The 24746-nt window shown below is 45.0% G+C and overlaps 1 protein-coding gene across 1 annotated transcript in view; it reads left to right on the top strand.

The window, feature by feature from the left end:
- EXD2 (exonuclease 3'-5' domain containing 2) overlaps positions 1 to 1316 on the top strand; it is a 9221-nt gene extending 7905 nt beyond the window's left edge. The window contains 1 exon segment of the mRNA XM_010007676.1: positions 600 to 1316. Coding sequence (XP_010005978.1) covers positions 600 to 816 — 217 coding nt within the window. The 3' untranslated portion in view covers positions 817 to 1316.
- The last annotated feature ends 23430 nt before the right edge of the window (positions 1317 to 24746 follow it).

Below are 24746 nucleotides of genomic sequence, written 5' to 3'. Positions count from 1 at the left end.
TTTCCCTTTCTCTTTCAGCAATCTCCTTCTTTTCTCCTCTTCATCTTCTCCTCCACTACTTTTTACTTCTTTTGAAGGACAGATTATGGGGGGAGACCTAAAAGGCAAACCTATCAGAAGGCTTTCCCAAAAGCCTCTGCATATATCTTAACTGATATCTTGTGTCTGTTTGCATGAAGTCAGTACTTTCTCCTTGTTATGCTCACTGTTTGTAATGTGCCAATATTACAACTCAAGCTATCCAGGAAGGGAATTCAGTGGCAGGATGAGGGCTCTGGAGTGTCGTATGGTTCTTGCCTTTGAGAAGTTTGCAGTCTGTCTCTTGAAGAGCTTATAATGGGGACCTTGAGAGCTCTGTTTAGTATTGGTATAAAAAAATACTTTCTCAGTTCAAAGAAACCAGCTTCCCCAGTGTAACTGGCTTCCAGAAAGCAGTCTGGCATAGGAGCAGAGCTTAAAACTCTCCCTCCTGGTTACCATGTGTCTGTAATTAAACTCCGCAGCTGAAAGTATCTTCAGTGTCTTGCTGTTCATTGTAGACAGGCCTGGAGTCTGACAGTGGACTTGAGTGAAAATAAACTCTGCTTGTGTCCTGACAGGATCTGCAATGAGACTTACATGCCTCATGGACTAAAGGTGGTGCAGTGTTTTGCTAAAGGAGGCCTGCGCTCCCTCATGCAGCTGGAGAGACGCTGGCGGCAGCATTTCTTGGACAACATGCAGCCCAAGCACCTCCCAGAGCAATGGTCAGTGGACCATAACCACGTGAAACTGATCCGAAAGTATGGGGAGGATCTTCAGATCATGCTGTCGTGAAAGTTAACTTCCTGGACTCTAGATAGTGAGTAATGGACATAAGTAACGGAAGGTGGAAGGACTTTTTTTTGTTTCTCTGTCTCCACTAACATCTGGGCCTGGGTTAGCAAACAGGCAGCAGTTGGATCTGCTAGATTTGGCATTTTACAGAGTTAATGCGTTGCCTTGGATTTTCAGGTGGCTTGGAATTTTTTAATCCTAGTCTGTCACTGACTGGTTCAGCACAAGAGTGATATGCTAAAGGAACTTGTCTTCTCAAAGTGATTATGTAGACTTATTTTCTAATCCCATGGATGGCTGATGCTTCCAGACCACCTCTTTTAACACAGAGCACAATATATGAATGTTTCCAGGTTTTCCAACACGTACATCTATGCCCTTAGCTGCACCTTGAGAGTCTTCTGATAGAAGTCTTTGTAGTTGTACTCATGAGTTCTTCTCAGAGAAGACTTCCTGCCAGAGAGCAAGTCCTTGTTTGGGAGTGGCAAAGAAACCTTGCTTCCCCCCCCACACACACCTTCTGTTGTTGCTGCCTCAGTGGCAGCAGCCTGATGAGAAGTGGCACTGACTGTGGCAGTATGGAAGACCCATGTCAAGTCTTTTCCTAAGCAGCTTCCAGCAACACAGTCTATAAAAACATTATTTCTTACATCCTAGAATAATAGAATTATAGAATGGTTTGGGTTGGAATGGTCCTTAAAGATCATCTAGTTCCAACCCCTCTGCCTCGGGCAGGGGACACCTCCCACTGGATCAAGTTGCTCAAAGCCCCATCCAACCTGGCCTTGGAATACTTCTAGGGAGGGGACAGACAGTTTCTCTGCAAAACCTGTTCTTGTGCCTCACCACCCTCATTGTAAACATTTTCTTCCTATAGTCTAAATCTCCCCTCTTTCAGTTTAAAGCCATTACCCTTCATCCTATCACTACATGCCCTTGTAAAAAGTCACTCTCCAGGTTTCTTGTAGGCCCATTTCAGGAACTGGAAGGCTGCTATTAAAAGCTTTCCACTTGTTTATCATTAGTAGCTCTTGCTGGGTACCTTTTCATATCAGACTGAGATGGGATCAGGTATCTTAGAAGGGATAAGAGGAAGCAAATTTTATTAAAAAACCAGCATCTTTTAAGAAGTCATGCCATGTGTGGCAGAAAACAGGAAAATCTTGTGTTCTGTCCCTGGGTGTGTGTGGTGGTGAGCAGGTCATAGTCTCTCCATGCCTGTTTTCCTGTCTCTAAAATGGGACTAATAATGCTTACCTATCTCACAAGGGTGTTGTGAGGCTTATTTAGTTAATGTTTTTGTAAAATGCTTTGAAAATACAAGCTTGTGTGTGCTAGTTATTACTGTTGTTTTTAACATGTGCTGCTGTGTATCTTAAATATTCCTGGTTTTTGCCTGGTGTTAGACCTTAGTTAAATACAGCTTTTTAAAAATACATACTCCTTTCTGTGAAATCACTTTTGATTATTTTGATTGCACAAGATGAGTGTGCTTCTCCTCAATGATGAAGCTTTGCTCAACTTCTACAAGTCTGTGTAAAGAAGTTTCAGTAAAAACCTTATCATACTTCACACTACTGCATATAGCACAGTTGACCCATATTTCATTATAACATTTGGGCAGAACCTTGGACTAGCTGTGATGGTGGCTGAAACTGTCCCCTGTCAGATAACTGAAGAAATTTCACAAACTAGGGGTGAAAATCCTGATTGTAGCAGAGCCTGTTTGAAATAAGTAGGAGCCATGGAGAAATTGAATGTTAATGCCATCCCAGAGGAGCTGCAGCAGCAGCCTGAGCTTGAGGAATCAAAGATTCAAGATAAATACTAGACACAGACCTACAAATGAGACCACTTTCATTGTGAGTGCCTTAACAAAAACTGATCTAGCCAAATGTGTTCTGTTTCTGTGCTCATTCACTCAGCTGATCATAATCTCAGCAAGAACCTCATGTCTGTAGACAGCAGCTTGGATACAGCTATTTCTCCCCAAAGCATTTTGAGCATGTGTTCAGATAGTGCTATCTCCTGTCTTTAGTGTCATCTGATCAGGGTGGTGAGAGCTCTTTGGATGGCTCAGAAACTCCTTTTAAAGGAGTGCAAGGTGTCCATCTCACTTACTTGTTCTGCTTTCATTTTTTTCTCCGTTTGTTCTGATGCAGGAACTCCTCATAAAGCTGTGCTTATTCAGTGGAAACAATGGGGTGACCTGTTGTCTTTTATGTTTGTTGAAACAAGAAAATTATGTTGAGACAAGATTTAGACTGCAGGTCCTCTAAATTTAAGGAATCAGCGATATCATTGAAGAGTTTTGTGGGTTTCTTTTCCCAAATCACTTGTTCAGAAATAGAAATTTGCAAGGAAAACTTCATAAATATTTTCTTAACTGAGATTCTTTGTTGTTTGTAAGGTACTCTTAACTTGCATCATTTTAAGTCAACCTGAAAGAGGAAGGGAAGCAGAAAAAGGTTATTTTTATATTATTATGATTTTAAATTTTTAGTCAGTTTGTAGCTCAAATTTCATCACTAATTGTTACATTCAGTAAAAATCTGATCTTTTACTAGACTTATCTCTGTTGAAGCTCTTTTTTCCTTTTTCTCAGGCTTCCTTTTTCTCTTGCTTCTCTGTGTCTCACCCTGTCCTTGAGTCCATCATTCCTTAAAGTAATACCTGGACCTCACCTTCTGAGTTTCCCTTTCCAGTCCTTTCCCTGATCTGTCTGTCAGAGGTCAGCCATGGAAGAGCCCATACTGGCAGCAGTAATGTACTTCTAAGCAATGCAATAGTAAGTTTGCTCAGGTATGTTTGAATTGTCCTGAGGCTCTCTGTGGATACAGGTGCTGTCCATGGCCTGGTCGTGTTGATCAGTCACAATGGTGACAGATCTATCTCTTTTTAAAATGAAAACTTAGATTTTGCTCAATCTGAGCTTTCATTTAAATTGCCCTGATTATCTTACCTGTACTAGGACCCTCCTGCACTAAGCCATGCACATCCATTTTGTCTGCAGGGGGAGAGAACTGCCCTGCCTCTCCGTGTGGGGGTTTTTCTGTCACTTGTCACTGGATGTTTGTAAGTTTGCCTGAGGTTCATTGGCAGAGAAGGGGAAGTGAAATTGTCCCTTTCACCTGACACTTGATGCCACCCACGTCCAACTGGTTCTGGCAGGCTGGTGGGGAGCAAACTCCAGCTGTTGAGGTCCCCAAACCGACTTTGTTCATGAATTCCCTGCAGAGCTTGCCTCCATCCTTTTTGTTTCAGGCTTTTTTTCCATGTGAAACAGATTTGCTTTTCTAAGAGTCTGACTGGGTACAAGTTTCCAGAGCCACTCCTGTGGAGCAGGAGTACAAACAGCCCCTGTGGTAGGTTAGCTTACCTTCCCCTATGGTCTACAAACTGATTTCTGTCATCACAGAATCACAGAATTGTCTTGGTTGGAAAGGACCTCTGAGATCACCAAATCCAACCATCAAGACAAAAAAACGAAGCAAACACAACCACCCCAAAAAACACCCACAAAACCCTCCACAACGTCGGCCACTAGAAAATGCCCTGAAGTGCCACATCTACACGTTTCTTTAATACCTCCAGGGATGGTGGCTCAACCTCCTCCCTGGGCAGGCTGTTCCAGTGCCTCACCTCTCTTCCAGTATAAAAATTCTTCCTAATATCCAATCTAAACCTCCCCTGGTGCAACTTCAGGCCATTTCCTCTGGTCCTGTCATTATTTACTTAGGAGAACAGGCCAACACCCACCTCACTACAACCTCCTTTCAGGGAGTTACAGAGGGCAATGAGTTCTCCCAGCTCCATAGTGTTCACAAGCCCTACAGTTTGTTTCTTTTCTTGGCTTTGCAGTAACTCAGACATCAGACCAAGCAGCATTTGATAGTCTGACAGGTGGAGGTGCAAAAGTTCTGCACTTCTGAGTGCACCATACATGACACGTTAATTATGTTGCTGACAGACTTGGCATTTGGAGTGTCTTGGTTTTCATCTTTTGAGAGTCTTTAAAGGTCTGAGCTGTCACATCTGTGAGTGACAGGACTGAAGACAACATATCCCCATGGGTTTCCTGCATTTTTCTCTGTTTAGTATTCACTCATGCCAGGGATGGGAAGCTGTCTTCCTGTTGCATTTCTATGGCTCTGGCTCCTTAGCGAGTATCTGAACTCTTGAACTCCGCACTTTCTCTAGCATGGTTTTGGTGGGGTTCTTTTTCAGTGAAGGCATATGGTTAACCTTGAGAAACACCTCATTGCCCTGGCCCTGTGCCTAAATGTCTTTGAGAAGCTGAGCCTTTTGCACATGCAGAGTGAGCTTCTGTACCGGGCAGTCAGCAGGAGCCCTCACCAGTGTGCAGTGTTCTGTTCTAATTTAGAGGCACCAGCAGTATGAACTGGTACGTTAGTTCTCATCACTGCTCCTTGATCTTCTCCTTTCTTCAGGCTTCCATAGTAGCCCAGACCTATATTCCCTTCTTCATTCCCGAAGTCTGACACAGACTCTCATCCCCTTCATGTTCATTGGGAATAAGGGCTGTTTTAAACCCCTTTTTCTCGTTTCTATGAAGTGCTGTGTTAATAGCAGAAGGCCTTTTCCCCAGTCTCAAGGGTACATTTTTCTGCAGAAAGGGAGAGGCAGTTTGAGATAAGTGGCAAAGATGTATCCATCTTTCTCTGTGCATTATTAAGGGAGCCACAATGTGCCCTCTTGTATTAGCCCTGCATCAAGAGAATTTTGTTAAAAGCTTTTACAGGTAGGGAGGGTAAATGCAACATGATTAAGCTTAGTAAGGGAAAAAACCCTAAAAAGCCAAATAAACATGCATGGAACATAATTTTCCATATTAAAACCAGATTGCTGTATCACTGAGAATTCCACCATGAAGAGCAGGCAGCTGTGGTAAGGAATTTCTGTGCCAAGGTTAGTGCTGCATCCTCTCTTCTGACTTAACTATCATGGTGCTTGTTGCTGTCTTGAATTAGCCAGTGTGATGCTATGTGGAGTCCTGGTGGTGGTGTTGGTCTTCAGGAAACAGAGCTAAACCATATTTCTTTTATTATTTTTCTTTGCAAGCTACTGGATAAGTTCAGTTTCTGAGGGGGGGGGGGGGTAGTAAAGAGAACTGGAAAAAAGAGGATGAAGGCTTTTACTATAAAATAGAGATGTCATCTTCAGATAATAAGAAGCCTTTCCTTATACAGGAAGAACTGCAGCTTCAGCTATAGATTATATAAAATATGGCTTCTGCCTTTCTTTGCTTAAAAGGTGGAGAGACTGTGCAGTGGTTAAGGATCAAAAGAGAGAAGACATTTATCTATCTCAGCACAAATGTGACAAGTCTGGGAAAAAGGTACTAGGCAGCTGTCAGAAATGCAGCCTAAGAGAAAAACTGCCTGTCCCAACGCCCTCCACAAATAAACCCTGCTTTTCTAGGAAGATGTTTCACATTGTAGCATGCTCTGTGCGGAACTGACATGTATCTGTTTTGTATTGATTAACAGCAAGTCCTTTCCAATTGATTGTCCTTTGAAAAATGCCAAACAGTACTTTGCATCAGCTGAGCTCTGCCAACTTCTCTTTCCTTTTTCCTCGTGTGCACTGACTCTATCCAGGACTTCAGCTGTAAATAAAAGCAGAGAGAGTGACTGCTGGTGGGAAGTTCTGAAAATGGGAGTAGGACCTCCTTTCAATGCACAGTGAATAAAAAATCATTATCCCTACTTGTCTACCAAGGGCTATGGAGACCCCAGGTCTGAGCTCTAAGCATCTGTGTATAGTTTTATGTAAGATTTTTGCTATTCAGATAATGCTTTCCATATGTTTTTAAAGCGTTACACCCTCTTGTTTCTCCCTCTGGTTCTCCTGTGATAAATGGGTAGTGATACTAGATGTTGTTCAGCTGCACATGTCAAAGTGCTGTGATGTCTTAAAGACCACCTCCATTTCACAGATATTTTTCCCACACTAGAAAAAGTGTCATTCCAAGCTGTAGGATTAGAATTTAAGAAATCTTTACAGAGCCATGAAAAATACCAAACTAGGCTGCCCACCTCTTAACAAACTGTTTACGGGAGAGGAAGCTTAACATTCAACAGGCCTTCAAGTGCATGTTCTGTGTGTGACAGCTGTAGGTGTCAAACATAAGATAGTGTTGAGTATTAGACCCTCAGGAATACCCAAGTATCTTCTTTTTTTTTTTTTCCTTTGCCTTGTAAATGTTCATTAGGAGTGTTCATGCTGCTGGGCTGTGGCCCCATTAGCTCCATGTCACCAGTTCTGTTTTGCTGCTTTCTGGGGTTCCAGTGTGTAGTGAAATACTGGAGGGTGCTCTTGCTGCCACTAGTGTGAAAGCCCGGCTGCAACTTTGGATGAAGAAATGAGGAGATGGGATAAATACAAGTAGGTATATCTAAGAGCTAAAAAAAGGTGGATTGTCCTGATTTCACTCAATTAGAATAATCACTCATTAAAACTAGGAAGGCTTCCTTCTAGCCATCATCCTTTAGTTGGATGTGTTTCACCACCAGCTATGGCTCATCCATGGACTTATAGCAAAGGCTTATTTCTAATGATAGGATGCAGTAGGGGACAGGGAAGAGAAATTGCTGTGACTATCAGGTTTGCACTTGGATAATAACCTCAACCATCTCAGCCTACCTTGCCATAAGCATGGAGGTAAAGGAGTTGAGGGAAGCCAGGACAGGTCCTTGTTCTCCTCGTTACTTCTTTTGCTCAGGGCCTGACACTGTGAAAGGTGAGTCCTGTGCTCTGCATGAAACACCAGCATGGAAACGTGGCTTATGAGAAAAGCCCAGAAGAACTGAGTTTGTCCATCTTGGGGGAAACAAAGAACTGAGGGTCAAGAAGATAAACTTAAAAAAATACTATGATGAAGAGAAGGGGATTTTTATGGTCTTCTTTTTAGTCTAGCTAGGACAGCAGGTTATGGACTTAAATGTCTATGAAGGAGATTTGGGCTAGTCCTGAAGAAAAGCTTCTGTATGGTACACATTGCTTCATGACACAGGTCACATTGCTTCCTTACCAGTACGCTGACTGGCTCCCCAGCTGCAAACAATCTGTGCCACCTGCTGACAAACCTGGAGGTAATAAATACTGAAATGTTTGAGCTGACTCTGTCCATGGGCATTCTGCTCCCTTGCAGGCTACGTGCCCTTCAGTCACCTGCTGCCAAGGCTGACATGCAGCGCTTCTCTCTGAGCTGCTTGCATGAACCTGTGCCTGCTCTGGATTTTTATAGCTCTTAAAAAGTAGCTGTGAGTGGTGTCTTGTACCAGAGGGAGGTTTTTATTACTGCTGTGAAGCTTGTCTTTGATACCTCTAAGGAGGTGACCTTGGCACGTGTTCCCTCCCCTTTGCTCCTCGCACTGTGTGTTAGCATCAGGCTTTGCTCTTCCAGTCAAAGCTTCAAAAAATGACACGTGAGCCAAATGGATTTTTAAATTTTTTTTAAAATGCAACTTAGTAGCTTTCAACAGTCCCTGCTCCCTTGAGAAGAAATACAGAAACGGACCTTCAGACCTAAACAAACTTTATTTTGCTAAATAAGCCCTCATTTTTTATATCTCAGAACTTCACTTAAGGGAGAAAATGGTGACAGTAACTTCACCAGCCTTGTTTTTGTATAAATTTTTGTGAGTTTGTTGGAGGGAATTTTTTGTAGTTTGAATGTTTTGTATTCTCCTCTTTTTTGATTTTGAAGTGTTTTTTTGGGGGGGTTGGTTTGCATTTCTTTTTTGTTTATTTTTTGTTTAGTTGTTTTTTGGGGTTTTTTGTTTAGTTTTTTTTGTCATTTGTTTTTGTTGTTGTTTCCCAGGGAAGTTAAATGGAACTGTTTGACAAGAAAACAAATTGAGCTGGAATCCAGATGGGAAATTCATGCCAGTAAAACCAGTATGATTTTCTCACTTCAATCCTTACAAGACTATACTTACATCCTGAACAAAGATGAAGAGGGAAGCCTGGGAAACACAACTAGAATTTTAAGGAAATTCCAAAAGCTGTAGGATGCTGTGTATTAGGCACACTGAAAAAAAAATACCCCAAATAATCCATGAGGGCAGGGATGGGGATGTAGGGGTTGCTGTGCTGGACTGAGCCAAAGTCTAGTTAGATCAGGATAATTTTTCTGATCATTGTGGTCAGTAATGAGAACACGGTTCTCCCTAGTTTGTTTTCCATGCATTATGTTTTCAGGGTGAAAACTGATTGGTATTTCTTGTGGTAGTTCGAGGAGAGCTAGGCAGAATTTTTCTAGCAAGTCTTCTGTCACCAAGACTTGTGGCAGTGCCTGCCTTGATGAGGTTGAGGTGTATGGTCAGCAGGATTTTATTTCACTTTCCCCTTGCCAAATAAACAGCAGTGAGTATACTCCTAGTGAGTTGGCTGGCTGAAAATCATCAGCTAAAGTGGCTGCACTTGTTTCCACCAACACAAAATCCCAAACTGCATTTAGGATTTGAAGAGAGAGGAGAGAGGCACTGTCTGATACAACACTGCTTCAGTTTGCTTGGCTGAAAGGCTCCTGCATGGAGGGACTGTTGGTTAGCTAACATAGTATTTTACAAGGAAGGACTTTGGTCTTCAAATGGATTGATCTTTGAAGCACTCTATTCTCTACCTGGCTGGTTTCTTTCAAGGACAGGAGATGCAGGGAGTAATGGTAAACGTAGTAAAGGCATCTGAGGAATGAAGCACTGGTGTTCAGGTAGATTTGGTGGCAAGCTGCACAAGCTATCTCACGCTTTTTAACCCTGGAGACTTCAAAGCTCTAGGTATGCTTGTTTGATAGGCAAAAAAACCCACAACTCTTCTTCATCCTTCTTCCTATATTTGCCAATGTATTGTGGTGATTGTGACATAAAAAGATGTTGGGGAAGAGTATCAAAGATACACAATCTTAGCTTTCCAATGACAATGTCTGGCAGAGGAATGGAAACTCCCCCTACACATGTGTGCTAGCCTTGCAGGTTTGACATGGAGGGGACAAAGGAGGGACTGAAGTTGCTTTTGTTGCCCTTATTGCCTCTGCTGAAACTGCTTGCCCATCAAATTCTGCACTGTGCAAACAAAAGCCTTGTAATAGATCATGAGCAAGCTGGGGAGGTGGACCATAGTGACTGGGAGACAGAGGAACAGGTACCATGGGCTCAGGCTTGAGGAACACCATGGCTGTACCTTCAGCAGTGAAGTATTTATATGTCAATGGTCCTTACTAGCTATGCCTATTAATGTCTACTGAGATGCATCAAATGATTAATTGTCTAAGCTACTACAGACTGCCTGAAGAGGACCCTATGGATGCATCTTCCTCTGTCATGATTGTCAGAAATTTAGACCTTGATTACACACTGTTAATTATTATTTTGATTGGTTGTGGATTTTTTTAATTGTCTTTTTTTTAATCAAATCTAAGTTTGAACTGTCAAGGGGGGTGCAGAGTCTGTTCTGTGGCTATAGCTCATTGCTCTGGCAACACAGTGCTATAAACACCTCAAATCCAGCAGCTGTGTCCGTCCTCAGGGAGCTGCACTGGTTTAATGCTGTCACTGTATTAAAGCAGCAATGTTTGTGTATCAACAAGCTCTTCTTTTAACATTGAAAATGTTTTTTCTGACAACAGAGAATAAAAGGCATTAATCTGTGTGTCCCCCCCCTCAGGCTCCTGGCTACCTGCATGTAAGGACTGCTGGCAGCCCCCAGCCCTGCTGTGACCCAGCAGACTTACACAAAGGATCCTGCTGAGGAGTTGGGCTCTGGAGTGTCACTAAACTGAGGTGGGAGGCTGTCACAACACCAGGGCCACCCGTCCTCAGGAGCTAAGGAGTAAGAGGCAATCCTGGGCAATGAAGCTCTTCTGGTTCTCACATTAGTAATTACAAACCTCATGATTTCACCTTTTTCTCCCACTCCCTGTTAATTTCACATCAAGAGAACCCAAACCACACACAAAAAATGTAGGAAATGGGTCACTGCTCCTCCAGGCAGCTCCCATGGGGAAGTCTGTTCTTGTGATTTCTAAAGCCTCAAATCCCTATAGAAGGCTGGTGGTGCCCAAGTAGCTGAGCTCATGCTTCAGCAGGTGGGGTGGTGGTAGGGCATTTGCCCAGCATAGCTGGAAATGGTGGAACAATGCTGAAAAAAATGGTTCACAAATGCAGCAAAACAGTTTTGGGGGAAGAAAAAACACAACACAACCAGACTGAGAGTGGGGCATTTTAAGGTGACCAAGCTGCTGAGCAGGATTTTCAGAGCTGCAACTGATCGGTCTTCAGAGAGAGGAGGGAATTGGCTTCACTAAGGTGTGTCTGGTTGTCCCACGTCTTCATTCGTGACCTGGCATAAACTATCTTCTGAATCTTGCTGCTGAAGCTGTGAACTCCTGACTTCAACAAAGCAACAGCAAAGCATAACACATGTGCTGAGGTCAAGACATGACAAAAACAGCAGAGGCACAACATCAGAGGTACCTCCAAATCCTTCTAAATCTCGATGTGCTGGCTGTAGCACATTTACTGACCTCTGCTTTGTCTTGGGGCAAAAAATGGGCACTTGGGATAAATGTACAGTCTGCCTCTGTTCAGTCCATTGAAGGCAGCACCAGGTCACTGGTTCCAGTGTTTTATTACTGAAAGAAATGCATCTGAGCCAAAAATAAACTGCAAGTCTTATAAATTATACTGTAGTGGCTGGTGGCCTAACTATGCATGGCAATTTGGGTGAGCCCCAGTTCATGATGAGTGGGCAATGACCTAATGGTATGATGCCATCATAAATAATTTCTGTTGCAGATGATTTAAAGCAACTTCATTTTTAGATGGTTATGGTGCTAATGGCACCCCAGATAATAGCCAAATCTTCTGCAATCTTTATTCTTCTCCCACAGTACCCCAGATTCACCAACCCTCAGTTTTGTCCTGCCTCATGCATGGCATGAGCAATCCACCTCCTGTTCTCCCTCGGCTTCCTTACTGTACACCTAATTTAACTCATTCCAGTAATTGTGTTATTTTATTTTTCCAGCAAACTTGTTCTGAAGAAGCCAGGGCAGTGTTGAATGTGCCCAGGAAAGGAAGAGCATCCTGGCTTTCTTTGTAATGCCTGGGACACCTGGCTGAGGAATTCCATGCATTCCCCAAAATTGCTCCTCTGATGAGAAGTCTCTTATTGCAGCTTACCCTGAATCTTCAGGAGGTTGGACTTCAACTTCCAGATCTGTCTGACATTTTTCATCATGATTCCCATTTGTCATTCTCAGCTTTACTGGCTCAGACCTTCCATTTCCCACTTCTGCACATCACAGAAGGTTTCAACCTGTGTTATTTAATGACAGGGCCAGTTTTCTGCTAGTGAGCTGAAAATGTTTCTCTTCCTTTGCTGTTGATTACACCCTCATGTTGCTCATTCTTAGCTTTTTTATTTTATTTTATTCAGGCTTTACAAAGAACTTGAAGGAGGAGAAGGCAGGAGGAGGGAGATGGGGAGAAGTGGAGCATTTGCTTCTCCTTGTCCATTAAGAATTGGGGTGTTTCCTTCCCTGAGTGTTGTCATCCTCCATCTTGTTCTGCAAAACCCCATCCTTCTCTGTTTGTTTTTAACTTGATCCATCTTCTCTTGTCATGTTGCACTTTGTCCTCGCTGCTCTTCCATGTCTGGTGCACATACAACCTGATGAAGAAAGCCCATGTGTTTCTGAGAGCACCTCACCTCTGCTCTGCAGGGGGATGCACAAGGTGGATTTGTCTAATATAATTCATTACTCACTGTGTGAGTTGGTTACAGACTGGCAAAGGCCAGCTCCAGGTTCAAGTGAATGCTTAAGCCTGCAAGGGCAGTGGTGAGATCATGGCCACACAAAGCTGTACTCATTTCAGTCAGGGGGAAGCCTTTAACCTGGTTTTGTTTGATGCTTTCAAATAAATTTAAAACATAGCTCAAACAAGAGGCTTGAGCTGACTTAAATTATCCTTGAAGCTGCTGTTTGGAAAACATTATGAAGGCCAGATCTGGAGGAACAAAGCCAGCCTCAGAGAAGCTGGCAGGGCTGTGCTGGAGCAGGTCACAGGCCATGCAGAAGGGGTGTCTGGCAGCTGTCACCAGCCTGCCTGCACTGTCCCTCCAGCTCTGCCATTCCACTTGCATCCATTTGCAGTGATGTGTCTTCAGTGACAGGCAGCTGAAGCCAGGGCAATTCCTGGTGCACCATGCAGTGTCCATCTTCTGAAGTGCCACTACAACAGAGAAAAAACATTCTGGGATGCTCCTGGCAGAGGATCTCTATGGGAGCTGCTGAGAAGGGACCCTGGCCCAGACCAGGCTCAGAACTGCTGCCCCTGCCTTTCAAAGTGATCCCTTGCCCCTGCTTCACCCAGGGGATGTGAGGATGGTGGGGTTTCCCTGCCAGAGGGGAGAGCAAATAGTGATGGTGCCGGAGCTCTGGGCTGCTCTCAGGGACCTGCCTCTGTTAACAAAACAGCCTTCACCTGTGCATGGCTGGCAGCAGGCTCTCAAAGAAATCCTTATTTTTTTTTAATTTTCCATTTATATATTGTTAAGGGGAACATTCGCCTATTTGAAGTCTGATCTCTCTCAGCAAGAAGAGAGACTGAGGAGTCTGAGGCTGGCCAGGGATGAAGCCACATACTTCAAGCTGGCTGCTGTGCGTCGTACTGCAGTAACGCACAGCCTGTCTCCAGTTCATCATTGTGCAGGCTCTTTCCATCCCTTTGGATACATAAAGCACCATGCCTGACAGGGTTCACAATAAATTTGTGCAAGGGATGTGATAACTGGACTAAAATATAGAGGTAGGTCTGTCTATGGGCAAAACATGTAACTCACCCTGGGTACAGCTGATTGAGCTTCTCCTTTCCAGGTACAAAGGAAAGGTGTAGGTCCATGGGAAAGGTGCAGGTACATTCCCAAGCTGGAGGGACTTGTGGGTGTTGAGACCTCAGGTTTAAAAATCTCTCTACATCCTCACATGGAGGAAAGCTTTAGCTCTTTGAAATCTTAATTGTGCCATTACATCTGACCCCTAAATCTGTACAGAGCAAAATCCTCTTCAGACCCAAATCCAAACCCAACAATGCCCTGATTAAATTTATACCTGGCAGGCCCAGCTTTAGTGTGTTAGTTCTTCTGTAAGAAAAAGAAAAACAAGCGAAGGAGGGGAGAACAGATGGCTTTCTGATTTACAGGTGTTTTTGCTGTAAAGCACTTTCAGAAATGATACTTTGCATTGGTAGTTTCTGAGAAACAGAAGAAGCCTCCTTTTCCAGTCATTGGACGTGGCCACATTTCCTTTTTTCCCCACCTTCTCCTATTTTTCCTTTTCAAACATTGTTATTTATATGCTCTTGGAGTGAGAAGCAGGTTTTTCCTTGCAAATACCAGAAAGGCCATTCTTTGAAAGCAATTAGCTGCAGCCCTCTCTGCCCTGCTGAGAGGTATGAAGTGTGGCTCTTCTCCTTGGCACCACTGCTCAGAGCAGAGCCTGATGATGTTGGATCTTTGCTCTTGAGCAATAAGCCACCCTACATCTGGATCTCGGTCTCACCACAAACACTGGAAGAGAAAGAAATGCCCTGGGACATGCTGTAAAGCCTAGATGTGGGAACTGAGTTTTTAAGTAAGGCTTCAAAGCTTATTTTCAGGGGGGTGGTGAGCAGCCTGGGGTGGGCCAGTGCTGGGAAGGTGCAGCTGCCACTAATAAGGCTGGAGAATCCACCCCTCTTTGGACAGACCAAATCCCAAACACAAGGCTGTTTGTATGACAGCCTTCAGAGATGAATGAGGGTATGATGTTTTCAGAGCAGAAGAGATAAAAAAAAGAACATTAAAAAAATATTTAAAATATATTTTAAATCAGTTTTATCCTGGATTATCTCGGAATGGTTGCAGAAGTCTCTGAGGGCTAGAAACCTGACAGAGCAAATGTGTCCTTCAGAGCTTGGCAAGGGATCAAATTGCCCCACGAGACACAGCTGTCCTCTCTGGCTACAGCTGCCTTCCTGGTGAGCTCCTCCCTGAATCAGATGATAAAGGGAACCTGGAGCCTCCTTCCCCCATTGTTCTATGCCAGCTGCCCCTGGGGGAGCCAGGAAAGGAAGATCTGCCTTCTATCCCTGGAGATGTGGGTACAGGGGCTGCTGCTCCCCACCTGGGGCAGGAACATGGCATGTGAGAGCCCAGCACATGTTTGAGGTGCTGTGATGGTGGGACCTGAGCTTGCCCTGTGCTGGAGCTGGGACAGAGCCTGGCTGGCTGAGGCAGCTGCTCTGAGCATGAAGGAGCCAGCCTGTGAAACATAAAAGATGAGTATCCTGCTGATGCATGGCAATGTAACTGCCTGCAGGCTGAGGTTGCACCCGGCTGTATGTGGGGCTTTCAAACTGGGGGCTATTGCTATGGCTATTTTGTCTATATAGATTTTATTGTGCTGAAATAACCTGTACATGTTCTTCAGTATGCTGTTAAGCAATATGGTTATAATGGTTGCACATGGGCTTTCTCATCCTCTCTGTGGAGAAAGGTATGTTGCAGTGAACACATTCATAGAGGAATTATACTCTCAAGTAGCTATATAGTCACTAGACATGGCACATTTATTTCATGTTGTTGTGACCTTCAAATAGAAATGGTCTAACTTGCAGTGGCTCTCAGCTCTGGTGGGAAATATTTTCCTCAACTTCAGCCAGCACCAGATAAAGTAGTGTCTGCTGCAAACTCAAGCTAGACTTGAAACTAATCTAAGCATGTGAAACATATATATCTGTAAGGATATATCTGTGCACCTGAAAATGCTGCAGTGATGTGCTGAGCATCTCTGTAGACACACTGATGTTCAAATGAAAGTACCATTTCTGCTTGCAGTGGCTTCAGCAGTTCCTCCCATCTCTCTTTTTGCTGGCAGCTGTGGTCCCACAGTGACAGCTCTTCATGGCCAAGTTTGCATTCAGGTACTGGAGACAATTACAAGGAAAAAAAAGGGCTTGTTTTTTAAACAGTCAAATTTCTTACTTCATAATTCCTTTCCCCACTCCTATGTGGAAGTGGTGATAGTAATTTTGTTCAGCACTTCTTAAGTGTTCACCTTTGGTGAAAGAAAAAATTTGTCCTAAAATGTAAATATTTAATATGAATCTGACCTTCCCTATATCTATTACAAAGTAATATCTATTACATTTATTATACAGTGCATGTTATAGAAATGTCTTCCTAAGGATGAGACACCTTGCCTTTCAAGGAGAGACAAAAATGTCTGAAACTCCTCCATTTTGGGAAGGGAAGGCTTTGGGAAGGACAAAAACCATGAAGGTAGTGGATAGGGTGGGTGGAGAACTGCCATGCACAAAATCCTATTGCTCTGGGGCTGGGGGGCACTTAATGATGTTTGAAGGAGGTTCTTTTATGACACGTGAAAGATAAAGTGGTGCTGTGAAATGTGCAGTGAAGTGTTGGACCTTGCTGTCAAGGAAGGTCATGGAAGCAGATGCTGTTAACAGGTTAAGAAGGTGATTATGTAAATTTATAGGCTCTGCTGCCATAAACAGATCTTATAGGGAATAGCAGGACTGTACCCTTCAGCATCCCAAACAAGAGGGGCAGGTATCCTTGGGGAATGAGAGGCATGGACTGCAGGAAGGAGCTTGGTTTATGAGCTCTCCCTAGGCAGCATCTCTGCAAATCACTACTGAAGTCAGGGTAATATAAAGTACTGGTTTCACTCACTCAAGTGTAACTTACGTTCTTGCTAACTCTCCCCCAAATGCTACATTTCCTTGCAGTCCCTTGGAATGTTTTGCAATAGGTAGCCCCTTGGTGTCAGGTGTGTTCATGGTGAGGCTGTCAGCTGGGGCACTAGCACTGGGGAGCTTGGGAGAAAAACTCTGCCCTCAGGCTTGCACCTCCTCATCCCTTTCTTCTGTGGGACCTCAACTGCAACCCAGGGAGTCCCAGGTGTCTGCTAGAAGACTCAAAGCTGGAACAGCCTGCAAGTGGAGAGATCACAAACAAGGGTGATGTAAGGTCAGTTCCCTAAAGCAAATACCCTCAAATGCTCATCACCTTCAGCTGGAGCCAAATGCTCCCATCAGCTGGCAGCATCAATCTGAGACAGGCCTGCTACCAAGGAGGTGACATGTACCTGCACTGAGATCCCAGCTGCCTTCAGGGAGGTGGTTTGTGCCAATGCTTCTTTTGCCACCCTGACTGTCATTGTACTTGTGCTTCATTAATTCTGGGTTGTGATACAGAACAGGACATCCTTTCTCATCCTGCTGCCTGCCTTGGTGCTTAATCCCACTGCAGGAGAAGAACACTTGCATGGTGCTACTGAAAAACTGACAGTGACAGACCCTGAGTGAGGCTGTTGCACACAAGCTGCTGACCTGTCCCAGAAAGGGATAACTGTCCACAGCAACCACTTTCCCACCTGTCAACTCTCTGCTGGATGCTTCCACAGCACTGCCTGTCTGCCAGGACAACCCTAGGCAGATCAGCAGATGGCACAGAGTGCTGCACTGCTCCTCCCTATGCCATCCCTCCTGTCTGGGGAGGATGGTCTTCCCCGTGCATAGCAAGCTCCTCAAAGCCCTTGAACATTGGCAGGGGCTCTGGGTGGTGCCACAGGGAGTGCCTGGCAGTGAGTGGGTTTGTCATGGGAGGCAAAGGCAGGGCTGCCAGCAAGCTCATTCCTGTCCTACCTGCAGGTCGGTTGCATTAGGGGGAGAAGGAGGAGGTGCACAGCAGGGGGGCAAGTACTGGGGGCAGAGGAGGGGGAAGCTGGACACCTGAGCACTGTCTGGTGGGAGAGCCTGCCATTTTGTTATACAAGCCTTGCCTTTTTGAAATACCAACATTAAAATTTAGCCCAGCATAAGTCTGGCCAGGCAACTCGCAGGCAGGACAGAAGGCAGGGGGGGAAACTACAGAAGGGTTTTGATCAGGAAGCTGGAGAGCAGGCGGCTGCCCCACAACAGGGAGGAGAAGCACGCTGTCCTGGTGTTGTGCTGGGGGGCAAGGAGGAGTGGAAGGGCACCCTGTGCCTCCTGCTGGTCTGTGCAGAGCTGTCCCGGTGAAGAGTCGGCCATGCAGAAGCAGACAGGGGTCCTGGACCCACCTGTCCATCACCAGCAGAGGCTGGGGGCTGGGGCCATGCAGGGATTTAATTGCCAAGTCTTGCCAGGCAGAGCTGGCACTGCTGAGCATTACTTACCCATAACTACTGGACCTGCATGATCCCAGTGCAAGGGGTTCTCATGCTGGATGACTTTATAAAGTCATGAGAGGGCAGCAGCTCTGTTTCTGCAAGAGCTTCCAGATTAGTTAGCACTGCCTTTGTGGAAGCTGAGAAATACTTGGGTAATTGTTTACAATGATTGCAACAGAAAGGGATGCTGCCAGGCTCAGACTGTGCGCTTACTCTGATATCAGTAACAGTGCCTTATTGATGGAGTTGTCTGTGCGTTGCCCCACGGAGGGCTCTGGTGTCTTCCAGACTGATGGAACTGCTTGCTGGTGAGCTGCAGGTCAGCAGTTTTAATTGATTTTCGTTCCACTGAGGCTATAATTTCGATGAGTATTCTTGCCATCCTTGAAGTCCCCTTCTTCCACCTCCCTGGGAATAAAGATATTCCAACATAATGTGGACAGAAAAGGCAGAAACTGATAAATCTTTAGAATCATATCAATCTGCTTGGAATGTGAATAGAAACATTACTGGGATGCTTGATGTCCTCTGGACTCTGACACTTTCCCTGTCTTTTTTGTACGCTCCAGTTGCCGCCTGGAGATAGGTCAGATGCTGGCAGGCAGAGGTTATGGGATCAGCCTTGCTGCAGGGGCACTGCAGTGTCTCTAAAGCTGACAGATCCATGCTTCCTATTTCTGGCCTCCCCTTAGCCTGGAGTTTCTCACGCTTACTGCCAGAGCTGGAAAGTTTTGGAAAGTTTTTCCTTAATTGTCTAGGCTATTTTGAGTGATAGAGCTTCAAAAATAAATACATTGCAGTATATTTTTGGAAAGTTAAGCATCTTGCACTGCACTTGACTCAAACCCAGTCTGCTGTGTGGGGTGCAAGCCCCTTTTATGGGATGTGTGAGAACCAGGGTGTGATATTTTTCACAGGTTATTTCCCAGACTGTCATGTTTTCACAAGGGATTCCTCTGTAGTGGAAGACAGGAGTTACATCATTTTGCCAGACGAGCACTTCAAGCTGCTTCTGCTTTGCAGCCAGGAGGACTGTTAGGAGCACTAACCCGGCAGCTACCTTGAGCTGTAAAAGCTTTGCATTTCTATGAGGATTAAATTGCAGTTCAGGTCACAAACGGTGCTGTGATGGGCTGCCAATAAAGGAGAGCAAATTGTCATTGGTTTGTAATAAAAATATTTTATTGTTAATTAATTCTATGCACCAGAAAACGTGCCATGTGCTTCACCATAAAGATGGGAAATAAATCCATGTCCTAGAAAAGATGGAGTAAGGAAGAGAAGCAAATTATTTGACGTGAGAAAAGGAGATAAGAAAAGTGGTAGGAGGGAGAATGAACATTTACATCAGGCTCATGAAGTGAATCAGGTTAATTATAAGATGATCTTCTACTTATTAAATTGTATTAATATGTAATTGTTACTACTTAAATATTTATTCTGTTTTTACACTTTTAAAAAATTGCATGATAGCTGTATGAATTTAGAGCATTTTTTGGTGGTGTTGGTAACTCCTGCCTGAGAACTCCACTCCTCACTAAGGCTGCACCTAGTCTTGCAGTGGTGGACAGTTTTGGTGGTGAAGGATAGGTGGACTACCTGGCTCAGAGAGGGTTAATGGCACCATCTCCCAAGGGGAGAGGGGTGGCCCTGAGTCCTGCCTAACCATGCTGAAGACTTTTCTAGCTCCTCCACACTGTCAAAGGAGATTCATCTTGCCACTGCTTTCCTTTCAGCAGATTTTCGTACTTCAAGAGCACAAGTGCAATGTGGAACTGTTAATTACAACTTATTGGGAATTCTCCTCTATGCTCTCATTTTCATTAAGACACATCTTCATGAAAATAAGGTTATGGTGGCCTTAAATAGCACTTAAGGGAATGTTTACCTTTACAATTTGAAGCAACTCTCCTGGTTCCCAGTTAACCAAATGCTTTACCTTGGCCTTCAGTCACTCCCATCCACCACCTTACTGTGTACACTGACCAGAAACAATGACCCAGGAGGTATTTCTGTCCTGGTCAGCATATATGCCACCCTGGGCAGTTTATCTTCTGTTAAATGTAGAAATAATTGGCATCTGCTCTCTGTGCCTATTGCAACTGGGCATCAGGATAAATTAAGGATGGAGCCACTTCCAGGGAAGGAATTTGTCTGTCTGGCCTTTTGAGGATGCCTGTGGCCTGGCATTGGTGGTGAAGGGCTGGAGACTGCCTGAGCACTCTATGGCTCTAGGCAGGGCCTGATCTAGACAAGCTGTTGGACTTCTGGCACACCTTGTAGTTTTCCAGTGGTGACTGAGGCCAAGGATGTGGAGGGTGATATATGACCTGAGGCACAGTTACTTGAGTTTACAGAAACCCACCCACACACTCATGCCCTCTGACCAGCATGAGAAAACTTTTTCAGACAAGGAGAGTATTTCAGGCAGTTTAGGAATTTGGCCAATGTAGATGAGTAATGCAGATAACATATTTTTTTTTCTTTTCAACAACCACAGAGGTGGAGGATGGTGGCACACACTTTGCCATCTTGGTGTTACAGTATGGATCAACATGTTGTGGGGGTTAGCAGGGGTGTGATTAGATCTGGATGAAGTGTGCAGTGAGATGCTATGGTCAGGCCATCAGAGGGGCCTTTCATCCACTATGGGGGAAGGACTTAATGGCTCTTATTGCCCACTGTTAAAAATGCTCCCCTTCTCCCTCCTTTTCTGGAGTTTTCCTGTGTTGAAACCAAGGCTGAGCTCTTAGTCTTCTCCTTTCAATAGGTACATTTCTTTCATCCACTCCGACCCACCTATTTCAGCACCTGGAAACAGCCCCGTTTACCCTTCTTAGGAACAGACTGGGAGTGTTACCAGGGAGGGTGAGTGTCCAGCACAGGGATGGGCTGGAGGAGGAGGAAGGAGCCACTTGGTGGCAGCAGGTTCAGAGAAAACCATCCTAAAATGTCTCACCTTCTTCTCCCAGGCACCCTGCTCTGTCAGCACAGAAGGAGTTCTATGAGATGTCTCTTGTGAGAAATCCCTGAACTGAGGCTGCCCTTCCCTTGCACAACTTAGCAAGTAGCCATGACAGAGGCTTAGCTGAGAAAAGCATCAGAGCTGTCTCAGCTGAGGGTATGGGTGGGGATGGAGTGAGAATTAAAAGAAGGAACTCCTGTGGCTGTAGAGCTATGGAGAGCTAAGCTGTGCTCATGTCCTTGTCCCTTTTGGCTTCAAAATACCTGACTTCCTGGATGTTCAGCCCATAGCACGTGGAGCAAGCATGCAGGAGCCTGCTGGGTGCACAGAACTTCCATGCAAGGTGGACCTCTGCTCCTGGCCAGCTGTGGGCAAGCAGAGCTGCCTTTCCCTGAGCAAGTCCTCTTTTCCCAGCAGATTAACATGCCATTCTCATTTCTGCCACTTCACTGCTCTCCTTGCTGCCACAGTGACTGCTGATGGAAGCTCCCAGGCAGGGAAGTCTCTCCTGCTAGTCTAAAAAAATGAAACTTCTTTGTCTGGCAAGGGTAGAGCTGTGCATCCCATCATGATGTGACTGGCTCCAGCCCCTGAACCCTAATGCTAATTTATTTAAATGTTCCAAGCTAAATTCTGGGTGACTGTTAAAACTGTTTCCAGAGACAAGGCAGGCCTTGTGTTCATGTTTCAGGTGGTACTTCCATGCCTAGAAGTCACAAACATAGTGGACCTGATTTCCCAGATCAGAGTAGTGCTAAGAAAAACCTTTGGGCATTCCCCAGATGTTTCACACTTGAAAGATCAGCTACATTTTATGTCAGATGACTGCAAAAATATGCACTTTGTCTCACTGCAGCCACTCTTTCGTTTTTTTCTAAAGACAAATGTTGTTAATGGTCATCTTTTCTTCCCCTGCAACAAAGATAACCTCAGTTTTATGGGGGCAATGTGGGACACCAGATCTGCTCTCCTAGATGTTGTTGCTAAGGCTGTCAGCCAAAGACACAAAACTGGCTTCTTGAGAGCACGTCTTAGTACTCACAGTCCTAGGAGATATCTTTCTATTAAAGATAATGCTGATTAGGGTCTTGGTGATTCTAAGTAAAATTAAGTTCTTAATCCCCTGCACAAATTTCCTCTGTGTAGCTGGTCATATCCCTCTCTCCCCTGTCTGTAACTAGATTACTTACCAAATACTTAGCCTAAACTCATGTTAAAGAATCAACCACCTGGATTGTCGGGGCAGGGGGGTAGGGTGTCTGTAATATTATTCTACTGTGCAAATTATGTCACAAAATAAGAATAGCTCTTAAATGGAAGTAACAGCTATAGAGGAAACTGAAAAAGCACAAATATGGTGGTAAGACCCCATAACTCTGCTGTGAGGTTTTTACAATTTTGATTTGTTTAGTCTATTCTGTTATGTTTCTCAGGCCACTTCTCTTAGGGCATTTATTGAATTAGCTGATGCTTTTGCAAAGATCAGCAGTGAAGTATTATCACTGTTAATTTTATGCCTACATTGCAGGTTGTGTTGAGTAGAGATCTCCATGCCAGACTGCTTCTGGTATTCCTGTGATCTCTGATGAAGCTGGCTCTAATATCTATATGCAACATTGCAGCTTACAGTATAGCTATACTTGAACAATTTATATTGCTCAAGATCCCTGCAGAAACATAAGGTTAGAAGTTTACTGTCTTTTAATGAAAGATGAGACTCTGGAGCAAAGCTCCACAGTCAGAAGTGAAAACATGGCAATTCTGGCTGCAGAACACCTTGGGTACAAATAACTTGGGCCTGGGGAGCCAGTCATCCTTCAGTGAGGTATTTGGGCCCCAAAGATCACTCCACATCACTGTGGAGAAGCTTTCAAAGTACGTGGAAGCCTGGTGCTGCAAAAGTACCTGCTGGAACTCTGCTGAAGGTTCTGCCTGGTTCAGGTCAGCCAGTTCAAATAGGTAGGAGGAAATTCTTTACTGTGAGGGTGGTAAGACACTGGAACACATTGCCCAGGGAAGTTATGGTAGCCCCCTCCCTGGAAGTGTTCAAGGGCAGGTTAGATGGGACTCTGAGCAACCTGATCTAGTGAGAGGTGTCCCTGCCCACACAAGGGGATTTGAGCTAGATGATCTTAAGGTCTCTTCCAACTCAAATAATTCTATGATTCATTCTATGGCTGAGGCTGAGATGCTTTTAGGGTAGGGATCACCATCAGGATCATTGAAAGTGGTGAAATGTGGTGTAGGGATACAATGGTGACAGCATGGCTTTTAGGGTACGTTAGCAGGGAGGGCAATGAAGGAAGGAAATTAATGGCTGTGACGGAAGGAGAAATCAGCATGTTTGGAAAGGCAGAAGGTGGTCTGTTTAGTTCCAAGTGTTGGGGCAGAGAGTCTTCTCCTGTTTTGCATATATTTATCCATCAGTGTTTGAGTGATTTTCTTTTCTGTAGTGTATCTCACATGGATGGTGGGAAAAGACTAAGAAGGAATCAAACACAATCTGGTATGATCTGCACATTGGTTAAAGAGGAGACTGTATGGGGCTGGCTCTGCTGACACAGGGACGTGAACACATCTTTCTCCTGTGTTCTTCCCTTTTCTGACTCTTGGATGGAGCTCCTCAGCCTCTCTTCCTGTCTCTCTGCAACCCAGGCAGCTGCTGAATCCAAACCCACACAGGAAAGCAGCCACTTTTTTTCCTGTAGGACTGTGAAAGAGACCAAAACCAGAGGGATCCCAGCTTCCACAAGTTACTCGTAGCAGTGGGACAGAGGTGAACGGAGCAGCTTGGGCTAATTGTGTTCTTGTTGATCCCTTGGACTTTTTGGTTTGCCTTGAATGTTTCAAACTTCCCCCTGCTGCTGGCTACAGGCAGCTGGCCTGGGAAGCTGTGGGTGATTGACGGCTTATTGGGAAAGCTACCGAGGAGGATGCAAGACCTTTCTGCATCAGGAGTGCATTGTGCTTGGCAGGGAGGATGGTGTGGAGCCATGCTGCAGCCCTGGGAGGTGGTAGTTCTAGCAATAGGTTTCTGCCTCAAGTGCTAGCACAGTACAAATCTGCCATATGAATTTTGTACTGTTCCATGCTGCAGGAAACAAGCTGTGTGCAGGTAAATCTGAAAGGGCAATTTGATAGGGCAGGTTGTAATTACATTTAGAGGGATTTGGCCAAGAGGAAGGTAGGCAAAAAGTAATTTAGAAGCCCTGCTGCCATTTTCTGTACTGTAATTCAAATCCTTTAATCCCCTGGCCAGGTGCCTTAGAGGCACCTACATTCTCTAAGCACTCCTCTTCACTGGTGGAGTTTTCTCAGTACCTCCTCTTGCTCTCTCAAACCCCAAAGTCCTACTTGCACAGCAGGGGCACTGTGCCTGGATGTAGCTTGGTTTTACCAGCTGGATGGTCTGTTGTCCGATCTGCCCACAGGGCTGGGCTTGGCTAAACTACAGTGTTGGCAGTGCCTTGCAGTGTGGAACTGTGTCACTGTTCCTCAGCCTTGCCATGCTGCCCACCCCGCGGGGCACAAAAGGCCCGGTGGCTGCAGCACTTGCCCGGCCACCGGGTCCTTGTGCCGGGCAGCCTGTGCGCAGCAGTGACGGGAGCGGGCGCTTGGGCACCTCCGCCTCAGCCCGAGAGCTTCGCATCTCTGAGCCCCCCAGCATGCCGGGTGGGATGCCCGTGTCCGTGGCGTGGGTGCCGTGGGGCGCAAAGGCGTCCC

The sequence above is a fragment of the Chaetura pelagica genome, unplaced genomic scaffold (assembly GCF_000747805.2).
Source record: "Chaetura pelagica isolate M959 unplaced genomic scaffold, ChaPel_1.0 scaffold70, whole genome shotgun sequence".
Lineage (NCBI taxonomy): Eukaryota > Metazoa > Chordata > Aves > Apodiformes > Apodidae > Chaetura > Chaetura pelagica.
This window is presented reverse-complemented; position numbering and strand designations above follow the sequence as displayed.